The sequence below is a fragment of the Heptranchias perlo genome, unplaced genomic scaffold, assembly GCF_035084215.1.
Source record: "Heptranchias perlo isolate sHepPer1 unplaced genomic scaffold, sHepPer1.hap1 HAP1_SCAFFOLD_60, whole genome shotgun sequence".
Lineage (NCBI taxonomy): Eukaryota > Metazoa > Chordata > Chondrichthyes > Hexanchiformes > Hexanchidae > Heptranchias > Heptranchias perlo.
This window is the reverse complement of record NW_027139623.1, coordinates 5,945,467-5,957,644: the sequence shown is the minus strand read 5'-3', so window position 1 is coordinate 5,957,644 and position 12,178 is coordinate 5,945,467. Positions and strand designations below refer to the sequence as shown.

Here is a 12,178-nt window from a genome sequence, read left to right as displayed (position 1 = left end):
TAAGATTTTTGGACTCGTGTGTAATGTGTAGCTCAGTCTGGACTAACAGAATTGATACTGTATCTTTAAATCTCATACTATGAGTGTATTATAAACTGATATCTAATTTGTTTCTCAGGTTACACTGTCACAGCATTTCTCAATCTGATACTGTACGTGAGTTTTGGACTAGCAATTTGTATCTCATGCTACACTATTAGAATGGATACTGCATGTATTAAACTCACATGTGTGTGAGAGTTCTGGGCTCGAATTCAATAGGAATATCGAGGAACATTATTGGGATTCATTCTGGACCTTTCAATCGGGTACCATGTGTGATTTCTATCTGGTATTTAATTCATGGCTAATGTTGCCCCTTTGTGAAATAGATAATCTGAGAGTGTGATTTTGGACTGGGATTTTTGTATCTCCCTGTCAGTGGGACTGAGTTCGGGGGAAATGGAACAGTGTCTGCCTCACCTGCTCTGTTTGACTGTGGATTGAAAATGTGTCTCTGGAATTTGGGATCATTGTGGGACTGAGTACTTCTGCTGTCTGAGACTGTGGAACTGATGACCTGTCTGTGTCTCTGTGCTCTGTGAGTGATAATGTACTTACTGTGTGTGAGAAGGAGCTGGCTGCACTGTTTCTCGTGCCTCGGGTGGAGGAAACATCACATTCATTGTGGATCCTTCACGGGTTTGCCTGGAGAAAGAAACGTATGTCTGGTAACTCAAGAACAGGTGAGGAAGAAAATACAGAAGTGATCAGTTTAATATCTGTAAATAATTATTTTGAATATCCTTAAATATAAATCAGCGATTCGAACAGTGTCAGTGTCTGACTCCACTGCAGTACTGCAGCATTCAGCTTCTGCACACCAGGTGCGTTGGGCTGTTTTACAACAATTTAGAGACATCCAGACTCAACCCAACCCCTCCACTGGTCCATGAATGGTACTACCAGATCGGGCAGGGAACTTTGCACAGGTCAGGTTTCTAATCCCCTCTCCCATGGGACCAAACGTTCAACTGAAACCAAACAGCCGCTGTTTAAAATGTGTCCTTCACACTTCTCACCTGATGCCTGCAATTGATGCTTTTTGTATAACTCCCCACATCCTTACTGTCCGGCTCTGTTTCCACTCTTCACTGTCCAATAACAATAAACAGGGTGAGACTGGAACTAAACCAGGACCATTCACTACTGGTTTGGGGAGAGAAAGCAGCAATGATTTTAAATAGCAGGTTCTTCCCATTCTGTCTCCCTTCCCCTGGACACACCCTGTCCACACACAGCCCGAGAATGACCTCTCCCTTCCCCCGCTCACTCCATGTTCCGGGACGAGTTCCTGATCCACTCCGCCTCTTACAAACAGCCCCCGGACTCCCCCTGACCTTCCCCCGGACTCAATGCCGATCTCTGAGCCCATCTGCGGACACGGTCCCGAAGCGATGAGCTGCTGTAACGAGGCTGCTCTTTGCTCCCTTCCCCCGGGGGCCGTGATCTCTCCATTCCCGGCTGTTTTAAACCATCTTCTTCCGCTCACTGAGGGAATGGCGCCCACAGGCCGAGCTGGGGGAGGGCAGCGCGCATGCGCTCTTCTGCTCACCAACAACCAGCGCTGGGGGCGGGGCTGAGTCACGCATGCGCAGATATCTGGTTTAATTCCCAATACAAAAATCGATGGAAACTTTCCCCAATTGGAATTTTTCCGAGTCTGAGCAAAGGAAGTGAGTCTGGGGGAAAGGTCAGAGGGAATGGGGTCCACAGGCAGTGCAGGATCAGGCACCAGAATGGAAAACAGATGGGATTCCACCAGTGCCTAACGCTGGAATCCAGACTGACTTTCCAATGTCTAACTATTAAACTAGATGTTTCCATCCCTGCTGTTTCTCTCGGTATCTTTTGATGGTAAAGAGTCTTTCAGAGATTAAGTGTGCGGCTCTAAAATGAACCAATGGGTTCTGTTCATTCTTGGACTCTTTACTGATAAAACAGACGCTTGAGGAAGTATCTGGAGGGAGGATTTCTCAAACCAATCCGGCAGAAGCATTGGAGGAAAGAGTGAGTCCGTGTATTTGCTGGGATTATTATCTGACAGCAACAGTCGCAGATTAATTTAATCAGAGTGAAACTCTCGATTACTGAGTGTAATACCGAACGGCCCTGAGCTGCAAAACCGAATATAGTACAACAGGTAAGAGACGGTTAAATGTGGCCCATTCTTTCTGTCACTCTCTGCACTGTCACTGAGTGTAGGATTAATAATGTGTCTGTCTCTGGTACAATGTGAGTGAGAGATGAGATTGCATCGTCTGTCTCTCCAATGGGATCTTTCTGGATAAAATGAAACTTTACAGGTTGGACTGCAACCGATGCTGTGGCACTGTGCCTCTCAGCTCTCTCTCACGGTGTCTGTCGCCCTCTCTCGCCCCTCTGTCTCTGGTGCTGTATATCAAGGTTGGATACTGCTATTGAGCGTGATATGAACACACTGATAGAAAGTGTAAGTCTGACAGTGTCTCTCTCTATTACGGACATGAAGGTGGGATACTGTCTGATATAAAACAAAGAGAATGAGATGTCCGGGCCGGGCCTCACTGTAACTGGGGATGTGTTCGGCTCCAGTCCCAGTTCGTGGTCATAATCTTTTTACAGATTCAGGGTGAGAGTCTCTGTGAGACGGTAACACTGGCGGAGAAACTCCTCGTCATAACTCAAACCGCAACACATGAGACTCTCCAAATGTTTGTCAAGTGTTTGTAAAGTGCTGAACCCGTCTGGGAGGGGATGTGGGGAGTTAGAACAGGGAAACAGACTGAAATGGAGGAGCCAAGTTGATTGTTATTGAATGGATTGTATTCAGGCAGGAATATTACTGACTTTTCATTGTAACGTGGCTTAATTAAAAGCTCCGGGTTTTTTGGAATCCTTGAATATGAAGCCCGAGTTTGTAAGGGTTTGTGCGGAGCGTTGTGTTTCGGATCTATTATCGTTAGAAATCGTAGGTCGGAGAGAACTGGAGGCGGAGATGGAAGATCAGAGTCCGCCATCTGCTCTGTCCGTCATTGTGGCCCCTCCCGCTGTCTCTGTTTAATCCCCCATATGGAATCAAAGCGGGTGGGTGGACTCTAAACACGGTTTACTTGTTAAGAGGACGAAAGGCGAGTAATGTTTCTGATCTCCTGGGCACCAGACAATTCACTGTTATTTGTTTCTGTACAGAGTTACATTTCAGTGATTCCCCAGTGAGGTTGATGCGTTATGTAAATAATCCAACAAAATAGAACAGAAAGGGAGCGAAGCGCTGTATCCCACAGATGTAGAAAGGTCAGTCGAGCAGTTCTGGTGATGCTTTACGAGCCCAGCATGGCAAGTAGTTTAAATAAATACAAGAAATCTGGTGATGTGTGGACTGGGGTCCATAAGTCACCGTTTAAAGTACCGGACTGTGGTCGGTGCCCCGACTCCAATCCCATTATTTTTTTTTCAAAAAATATACTTTATTCATAAAATTTGCAGCAATACATACAATACAGTTGTCATATCACATTCCAAACGTACACAATACAGATTATGCAATTTTCAGGTTACGTCAAGTGCAGTTCAATGAACACATTGGACATAATTACAGTTCATGACACTCTAGGGTGCCTCATTGCATTGCACTCAATACAGATTACTGATAACAGGTACGTTACAGATACTTTACAGGTTCATTACAGATTCATTACAGTTACATGACATCAATTAGAATTTTACATTCTGCCCGAGGGGGTTTTTCCCTGATTGCAGCCCCTCGTTGTACAATGGCGGGAAGGCTCTAAACGGTTGCCTTTCCCCACAGAGTCCAATCCCATTAATACCTCATCTCGCCTACAACGAGAAGAAAGCAGCTCGAAGCCACACTGGTAGCATGATATCAGCGTCTCCCTTCAGACAGAAACCAGCCCTTTTACACATACAGTGGGTGGCTCTGAAAAGAGCCTTTACATCTAGGTGCATCGAAACTACGGCACAGAAACAGGCCATTCGGCCCAACTGGTCTGTGCCGGTGTTTATGCTACACACGAGCCTCCTCCCTCCCTACTTCATCTAACCCTATCAGAATACCCTTCGATTCCTTCCTTCCTCATGTGTTTCTCTAGCTTCCCCTTAAATGCACCTGAGCTATTTGTCTGAACTACTCCTTGTGGGAGCATTTTCCACATTCTAACCACTCTTTGGGAAAAGCTGTTTCTCCTGAATTTCCCATTGGATTTATTAGGGACTATTTTATATTTATTGCCTCTAGTTTTGGACTCGCCACAAGTGGAAACATTTTCTCTATGTCTACCCTATGAAACCCTAACGTAAGACCTCTATCAGGTCACCCCTCAGCCTTCTCTTTTCCAGTGAAAACACCCCCAGTCTGTTCAGCATTTCCTAATAAGAATATCCTCTCATTTCTCGTGTCATGAGAATCTTTTTTGCACCTTCTAAGTCCTTTCTTTTATATGGAGACCAGAACTGTGCACAATACTCCAAGTGTGGTCAAACCAAGGTCCCATACACGTTTAACATAACTTCTTTGCTTTTCAATTCTATCCTTCTGGAAATGAATCCTAGTGTTTGATTTGCCTTTTTATGACCTCATTAACTTGTGTCGCTACTTTGAGTAATTTGTATATATGTACCATGAGATCCATTTGCTTCTCTATCCCGTTTAGACTCTTATTATCCAGGCAGTATGTGACCTCCTTATTCTTCATTCTGCAACTTTATTAATGACCTCTTGCATTTTGATGCATTCTTCCTTTGTACTAACTACACCCCCCAATTATTTGTCGTCCTTAAACTTTGAAATTGTACTTCCGATTCTCGAATCCCGAATTGTTAATGTAAATTGTGAACAACAGTTGTCCCAACACCGATCCCTGTGGAACTCCACTTCCCACCTTTTGCCAATCTGAGTAACTACCCTTAACCTCTATTCTCTGTTTTCTGTTTTGTTGCCAGCTTGCAAACCATTCTACCGCCTGTCCCCTGACTCCACGTGCTCTGAACTTAGCCCTGAGTCTCCAACGCGGTACCTTATCGAAGGCCTTCGGAAAATCCAAATATACTGCATCGACTACATGAACCTTGCTCTCCTTGGGTCTTTCAGAGTGTTTACACTGCCCGCTCACCCTCACTGATATTCTATTTTTGAACTGCTGTAATATTGTCCTTTAGTAATATTGCTGCTCCTCCTCCTTTCCCTCTTTCCCTGTCCATTCTAAAGATCTTATAGACTTGAATATTAAACTGCCATTCGTGCCCAGCTGGTATTCAGGTCTCTGTAATGAGTTAATGTAATTATCTAACTTTACTCAATGGCTGATGTGAGCTGCGGCAAAATGTATTTCCAGCCGGTCAAGTATTGCAGGTATCGACTGTCTCTTCAGTCCGATATCAGGTGAAGAATTACTGGCTGTTGTGTAATTTCCATTGATTGGGGGTTGGCGTCATCTACTGGGCGGAAACGGGAACTGCAACAGAGCGAGAAAGGATCCGTCAGAAACCAGTTTAAATGAAGAACAAAATCCAACAGCCTGCAGTGTCTGTTCAGGGTCTGATGTTTGAGAGCAATTTGATCATCCCTGATTGTCAGCGATGGTGGTATAGTGGTGAGCATAGCTGCCTTCCAAGCAGTTAACCCGGGTTCGATTCCCGGCCATCGCATTTCAGTATTCTTATTAAATTATTTCCATCATCAAGTTTGCCATCGAATTTGTTGCAGTTCAGCTGGATATTGTTTCCAAAACATAAACTGGGATAATTACAGCAAAATATTTTCAACGTTAATTTATTTTTCCTATAGAAGGAATAGATGACAAATATACTGGAAATAGTGAGCTACCAAGGGTCTAACGAGAGCGAGGAAGGCAAATGATATGTTAGCTTTTATTGCAACGGTGTTGCAATATAAGAGTAATAAGGACTTGCTGCAATTGTACAATGAGGAGATATTGTGTAAAATTGGCCGATATTCGCTGGAGTTTAGAAGAATGAGAGATGATCGCATTGAAACGTGTCAATGTTTTAGACGGCTCGACAGGGTAGATGCGGAGAGGCTGATCACCCTGGCTGGAGAGTCAAGAACTTCAGGTCAGAGTATCAAGATAAGGGGTCGGACATTTAGCATCGACATGAGGAAAAAATTCTTCACTCAAAGGGTTGTGAATCTTTGGAATTCTTCCCCCAGAGGGCTGTGGATGCTCAGTCGTTGAATATATTGAAAGCTGAGATCGATAGATTTTTGGAGGCTAATGGCATCAAGGTATATGGGGATGGGGCGAGAAAGTGGAGTTGAGGTCGAAGATCAGCCATGATCTGATTGAATGGCGGAGCAGGCTCGCGTATCGTATGGCCTACTCCTGCTCCTATTTCTTATATTCTTATGTAGAGAGCCTTATATCCAAGTGTGCGGATGACACTAAGTTAGGTAGCACCGTAAACATTATAGATGGGAGCAGAAAGTTGCAAAGGGACATTGATAGATTCAGTGAGTGGGCAAAACTGTGGCAGATGGAGTTCAACGTGGGGAAGTGTGAGGTCATCCACTTTGGACCATAAAAAGATAGATCAGAATATTTTCTAAAGGGCAAGAAACTAGGAACTGTGGATGAGCAGAGGGGTTAATGAGACCAAGTACAGAATTCACTAAAAGGTGCAAAAATAAGTTAAAATGGTAATGGTATTTTGATGTTTATTTCAAGGGACAGGAAATAAAAATGAGTGGAAGTTATGTCACAATTATTCAGAGCTCTGGTTAGAGCTTATTTAGAGTATTGTGTTCAGTTCTGTGCACCGCACCTCTTGCAGGATAAGAACATAAGGAATATGAGCAGGAGTAGGCCTTACGGCCCCTCGAGCCTGCTCCGCCATTCAATAGATCATCTGCACTTAACTGCCCGATCCCCATATCCCTTGATTGTCTTGTCCAAAAATCTATCAAACTCAATCTTGAATACACTAAACGACTGAACATCCACAACCCTCTGGGGTGGAGAGAACTGTATCGACGAAGATAAAGGGAATGAAATGAAATGTGTCATACAGTTACATTTCGCTGCTCTGTCTGACCATTTTAGTCATGACTTCCCTGCAGAGGGATTTGAAAATTCGATGGAAAAGCGTTGGGTGAAAGATCCTTTTGCTTTCGAAAATCCTGAATCTATAATGAAGCTAAATTTGATGCCTGATCAAGAAAACGGGCTGGTGCGACTCACCTGTGACAGCGCACTGAAAACACGCCTCAAGTCATACAGTTTGTCTTATTTTTGGATCAGTGCTTTCAAAGATTATCCACTGTAAGTAAGATTAGTGTTCTGTTGTTCCTGTCGTTCACAAAAACCTACATCTGCGAACTGGGATTTTCGACTTTGAGAAGGTTAAAAACAAGAGAAAGAAACCGACTCAACCGTGCCTGATATGCGTGGAGCGCTTTCATCTTGTGATCCAGATTGGAACGAGATCATGAACAACAGGCAGACACATCCGTCACATTAAGTAAGTGAAACTCAACCTGAACTTTTATTTACTGTATTGACACAATATTTCAAATGTTTTTCAAGTAACGTCGATGTCTAATTTTAGTTATTGCTTGAAATGAAGTGAAGAGCATGGACTGACCTTTATTGGGATTTGATGAAAACTCCAGCCGGAAGATATTATTGTTTTGGATCCCTGGGGGAAGTGTTTTCCTTCCACTGGGTCACGAGGAAAAATGTTTGTGAAACACTGTTCCACATTGTACGGTCAGTGTCTGTTTAGCAAACCGACACTCAATTCCTCAGTCCGTATTTCCAGAAACGCTTCTGTGCGCGACGCCGGCAAAAAAACACTGACCGACTCCAGGCGACTAATGGCGGCCGGAGGCCCCACAATCCACCGCGCCCCAGAAACCCGTCTATCTCTCCAAGGCGCTGATTTCGTAATCAGACTGCGCATGCTCCCCAGGCCCGCCCTGCATTCTGGGAGCGCTTCGGTCCTGCAGTTTGTCGCGAGTCGGACTCGGTGGAAACAGGAGAAGAAACCGGGAAGCGGCGGGTGGGACGAGGGAGGCGCTGGATGAGGGGTTTAATGGTGCTAAGGGCACACGGGCCGCCCGTCCGCCGGGCCCCCCGGCTCTGATTCGGGTTCTGAGCCGCACTCGGTGTTGCTGAGACTCCGCTCGGCCCCGCTCAGTGTCTCGGACCAGAACCGCGCATGCTCTGGCCATGGGCCCTTCCCGCGCCTGCGCGCTGATCCCCTTCGAATTCAGGTAGAACGTATTCTACCGCGCGGGGCATTTTGGGTAAGATTATCGCCATTGTAAAACCCTCTTACCGATATTTCTGTGGTGGTGTGTCAAAGGGCGAGGTTTACCAATCAAAAGCAAAATACTGCGGATGCTGGAAATCTGAAACATAAAGAGAAAATGCTGGAAATCCTCACCAAGTCGGGCAGCAGCACGCGGAGAATGAAACAGTTAACGTTTCAGATTAGTGTTAAGGTTTTGTCAGAACTTGAAGAAGTGAAAGAATTAACAGTTTTTAAGCAAGGAGAGAGGCAGGGAAAGAGGGGGCGGGGAGGGAAAGAACAAAAGGGAAGGTCTGTGATAGGGTGGAGGGCAGGAGTGATAAAGCAAAAATAGGGATGAAGGTGCAAGGCAAGGTGGGTGGTAATGGGTCAAGTAAATAAACAAAGGATGACTCCAGAGGAGCTTTAAAGGGCTGCAGTCAGCTGGATGCGTGAATGAGGCCGTGAGCCAAAGGAAGCGAATTTGAAGCGGAGAGAGAGGGACACGCTGTGTAACCGGGCGCAAACACTCATCCGCAGCCCAGACATCACTTCTTTCCCACGAGGCGTGAAAGGACTACATTAATTACAATAATCCATGTTATTTGATTTTGAATAGTTTACTTTCTAAATTGAATCATGTTTCTCCAATTATATTTCCCAACTCAGATTCAAGGCCTCCAACCCAACCCAAATGTTGGAGATGGTGCGATGGGTTTGGGTTTCAGCAGAGGGAGGAGGGTGAGTGTGTGAGACTGGGATTTACAGTCTGGGGGAATGAGCAGGAAGAATGTTCCATAGAAACTAGAATTGCCTGTTCTGAATTTCTATTCTGTATTCACAGTGAGGACTTTTGTAAACTCCAGTGCACTGAAAGAGCTTTAACCAGTTCCACAACCTGAAAAAAACATCGCACCATTCACAGCGGGGAGAAACCGTACACGTGTTCTGTGTGTGGACGAGGCTTCAACTGATCGTCCAACCTGGAGAGACACAAGGACACCCGTAGGATGGAGAAACCGTGGAAATGTGGGGACTGTGGGAAGGGATTCAATTACCCGTCCCAGCTAGAAACTCATCGACGCAGACACACTGGGGAGAGGCCGTTCACCTGCACTGAGTGTGGGAAGGGATTCACTCAGTCTTCCAACCTGCTGACGCACCAGCGAGTTCACACTGGAGAGAGGCCGTTCACCTGCTCCGTGTGTGGGAAGGGATTCACTCTGTCATGCAGCCTTATTGAACATCAGCTTGTTCACACTGATAAGAGACTTTTCAAATGTTCTGTCTGTGAGAAGAGCTTTAAAAGAAAAAGTGATCTGCTGACACACCAACGCACTCACACTGGGGAGAGGCCGTTCACCTGTTCCGTGTGTGGGAAGAGATTCACTCAGTCATCGAGCCTACTGATACACCAGCGAGTACACACTGGGGAGAGGCCGTTCACCTTCTCCGTGTGTGGGAAGGGATTCACTCGATCATCCCACCGGCTGAGACAGCAGCGAATTCACACTGGCGAGAGGCCGTTCGCCTGCTCCGTGTGTGGGAAGGGATTCACTCATTCATCCAGCCTTCTGACACATCAACTCGTTCACACTGATAAGAGACCTTTTAAATGTTCTGACTGTGAGAAGAGCTTTCAAAGAAAAAAGGATCTCCTGACACACCAACACACTTACACTGGGGAGAGGCCGTTCACCTGCACTGAGTGTGGGAAGAGATTCAGTCAGTCATCCAACCTGCAAACACACCAACATATTCACAATGGGGAGAGGCTGTTCACCTGCTCCGTGTGTGGGAAGAGATTCACTCGTTCATCCTACCTCATTGAACATCAACATGTTCACACTGATAAGAGACCTTTTGAATGCTCTGACTGTGAGAAGAGCTTTAAAAGAACAAGGGATCTACTGAGACACCAACGTATTCACACTGGGGAGAGGCCGTTCACCTGCTCCGTGTGTGGGAAGGGATTCACTCTGTCATCCAGTCTACTTATACACCAGCGGGTTCACATGTGACTGCAGGGGTTGGATTCTGCTGTTATTACTGCTGTTAATCACATCCAGGACTGAACCGTGTTCATTCTGGCAGTTGGGGGTTGTTTCTGATGTTAATAATCCATTTCACTGGACAGCAGTATTAGAATTCTGTACAAGTGTCAAATAAATCAGCTTTCCTTGAAACACAGTGTTTCTAGTCCTTGATAGCTCGATGATAAGACAAGGTGATTGAGGACTTGTGATGAAGTGAGTGGAATCCATCTTAGAACTGAGTTCCTCCACCTTTTTAAAAGATGGATCAACAAGATGTCCAAGTCTGACAGGACAGAAAATTCTATTATATCACAGGGTCCACTTCAATCAGCCTGCGCAGATTTCCACTACCCTTGTGTGGGAAAGAGATTCCTGATTTCACTCCTGGACGCCCTAACTCTAAATTTAAGTTTATGCCCTCTTGTTATGGATTCCCCCACCAGAGAAAATAGTTTGTATTTCTACCCTATCGAATCCCTTTATAATTTTAAATATCTGGATCAGATCACCTCTCAACCTTCTAAACTCAAGGGAATGCAAACCAAGTGAATACAACCGGTCCTCATTAATTTGACCCTTCAAGCCTCAGTGTCATTCTGGTGAATCCGCACTGTCCCCCCTCCAAGGCCAATATATCCTTGGTGAGGATCAGTACTCCAGATGGGCTCTGACCAAGGCTCTGTAGAACTGAAGCGTCACTTCCTCCCCTTTGTATTCCAGGCCTCGAGATAAAGGCCAACATTCCATTAGTCTGCGATTATTTTTGTATCTGTGCACTAGCTTTTAGTGATTTGTGTACATGGACACACAAATCCCTTTGCTCCTCCACCGTTCCCAATCTCTCACTTCAAGAAAATACTCCAATGTTTCCTTCTTGCTTCCAAAGTGAATGATCTCACTCTTCCCCACATTGAACTCCACCTGCCACAGTTTGTCCATTCACTTAAACTGTCTCTTTGTAACTTCCTGCTCCCATCTACACCACTTACTGTGCCTCCTAACTTAGTGTCACCTGGAAACTTGGATCTACAACTCTCTATTCCTTCATCCAAGTTATTGGTAAATATGGTGAAAAGCTGAGGCTCCAGTTCAGATCCCTGGGGTCACCACTTGTCACATCCCGCCAATCAACGAACGTTCCCTTTATCCCTACTCTCTTCTCCGACCTCCCAACCAATTCCAACACAAGTCACAAGGTCACTTTCAATTCTGTGCATTTTTATTGATTCTATTAATCTCTTGTGCTGAACGTTATCAAATGCCTTCTGGAAGTCCATACAGACAACATCCATCGACGCTCCCCTGTCCACCTTGTTAATCACCTCAAAAAATCCAACTGGATTAGTCAGACATGACCTGCCCTTCACAAATCCATGTTGACTCTCTTTGATCAGCTCAGACTTGATGAAGTGCTCAACCATTTTGTCTCTGATGATTGATTCCAGTAACTTCCCCACAACTGACCTTAAATGGACAGGTCTGTATTTTCCTGGTTTCTTCCTCCCTCCTTTCTTAGATAACGGAGTGACGTTTTCAATTTTCATCTCCAAGGGCACAATTTCTGACGAAGGAGGAAGCCTCCGAAAGCTTGTGAATTTAAAATAAAATTGCTGGACTATAACTTGGTGTTGTAAAATTGTTTACAATTGTCAACCCCAGTCCATCACCGGCATCTCCACATCATATATAACAGGACTGAGCGTCCCGGCTCTGACGATATAACAGGAATCTGTATCCCAGCATTGACTGTGAGGATCAGAGGACTGAGTGTCCCAGCACTGACTGTGTGTGTATCAGAGGACCGACTGTCCCAGCACTGATTATGTGTCTTACAGGACTGACTGTCCCGGCAC

The 12,178-nt window shown here is 45.2% G+C and overlaps 2 protein-coding genes and 1 non-coding gene across 5 annotated transcripts in view; 2 read left to right on the top strand and 1 right to left on the bottom strand.

The window, feature by feature from the left end:
* Window positions 1–10,457, top strand: part of LOC137316700 (zinc finger protein 850-like) — a 71,808-nt gene extending 61,351 nt beyond the window's left edge. Inside the window, exons 4-6 of the mRNA XM_067980543.1 lie at window positions 4,984–5,132; window positions 6,212–6,286; window positions 9,279–10,457. Of these exons, the coding sequence (XP_067836644.1) occupies window positions 4,984–5,132; window positions 6,212–6,286; window positions 9,279–10,310 (1,256 nt within the window). The 3' untranslated portion in view covers window positions 10,311–10,457. The remainder of the gene's footprint in view (window positions 1–4,983; window positions 5,133–6,211; window positions 6,287–9,278) is intronic.
* LOC137316839 (zinc finger protein 229-like) overlaps window positions 1–12,178 on the bottom strand; it is a 330,353-nt gene that overhangs the window by 97,603 nt on the left and 220,572 nt on the right. The window contains exons 1-2 of one of the 3 annotated variants that reach the window (XM_067980676.1): window positions 1,062–1,450; window positions 601–687 (exon numbers count right to left, since the gene is read on the bottom strand). The exons of 1 other annotated variant lie outside the window; for it this stretch is intronic. The gene's annotated coding sequence lies outside the window, so the exon portion shown is untranslated. Of the gene's footprint in view, window positions 1–600; window positions 688–1,061; window positions 1,451–12,178 lie in introns of those variants that run through there. One more of the 3 variants, XM_067980677.1, reaches the window with a different exon arrangement.
* On the top strand, window positions 5,617–5,688 carry trnag-ucc (transfer RNA glycine (anticodon UCC)). The gene has a single exon. It is a non-coding gene; the product is annotated as a tRNA-Gly (tRNA).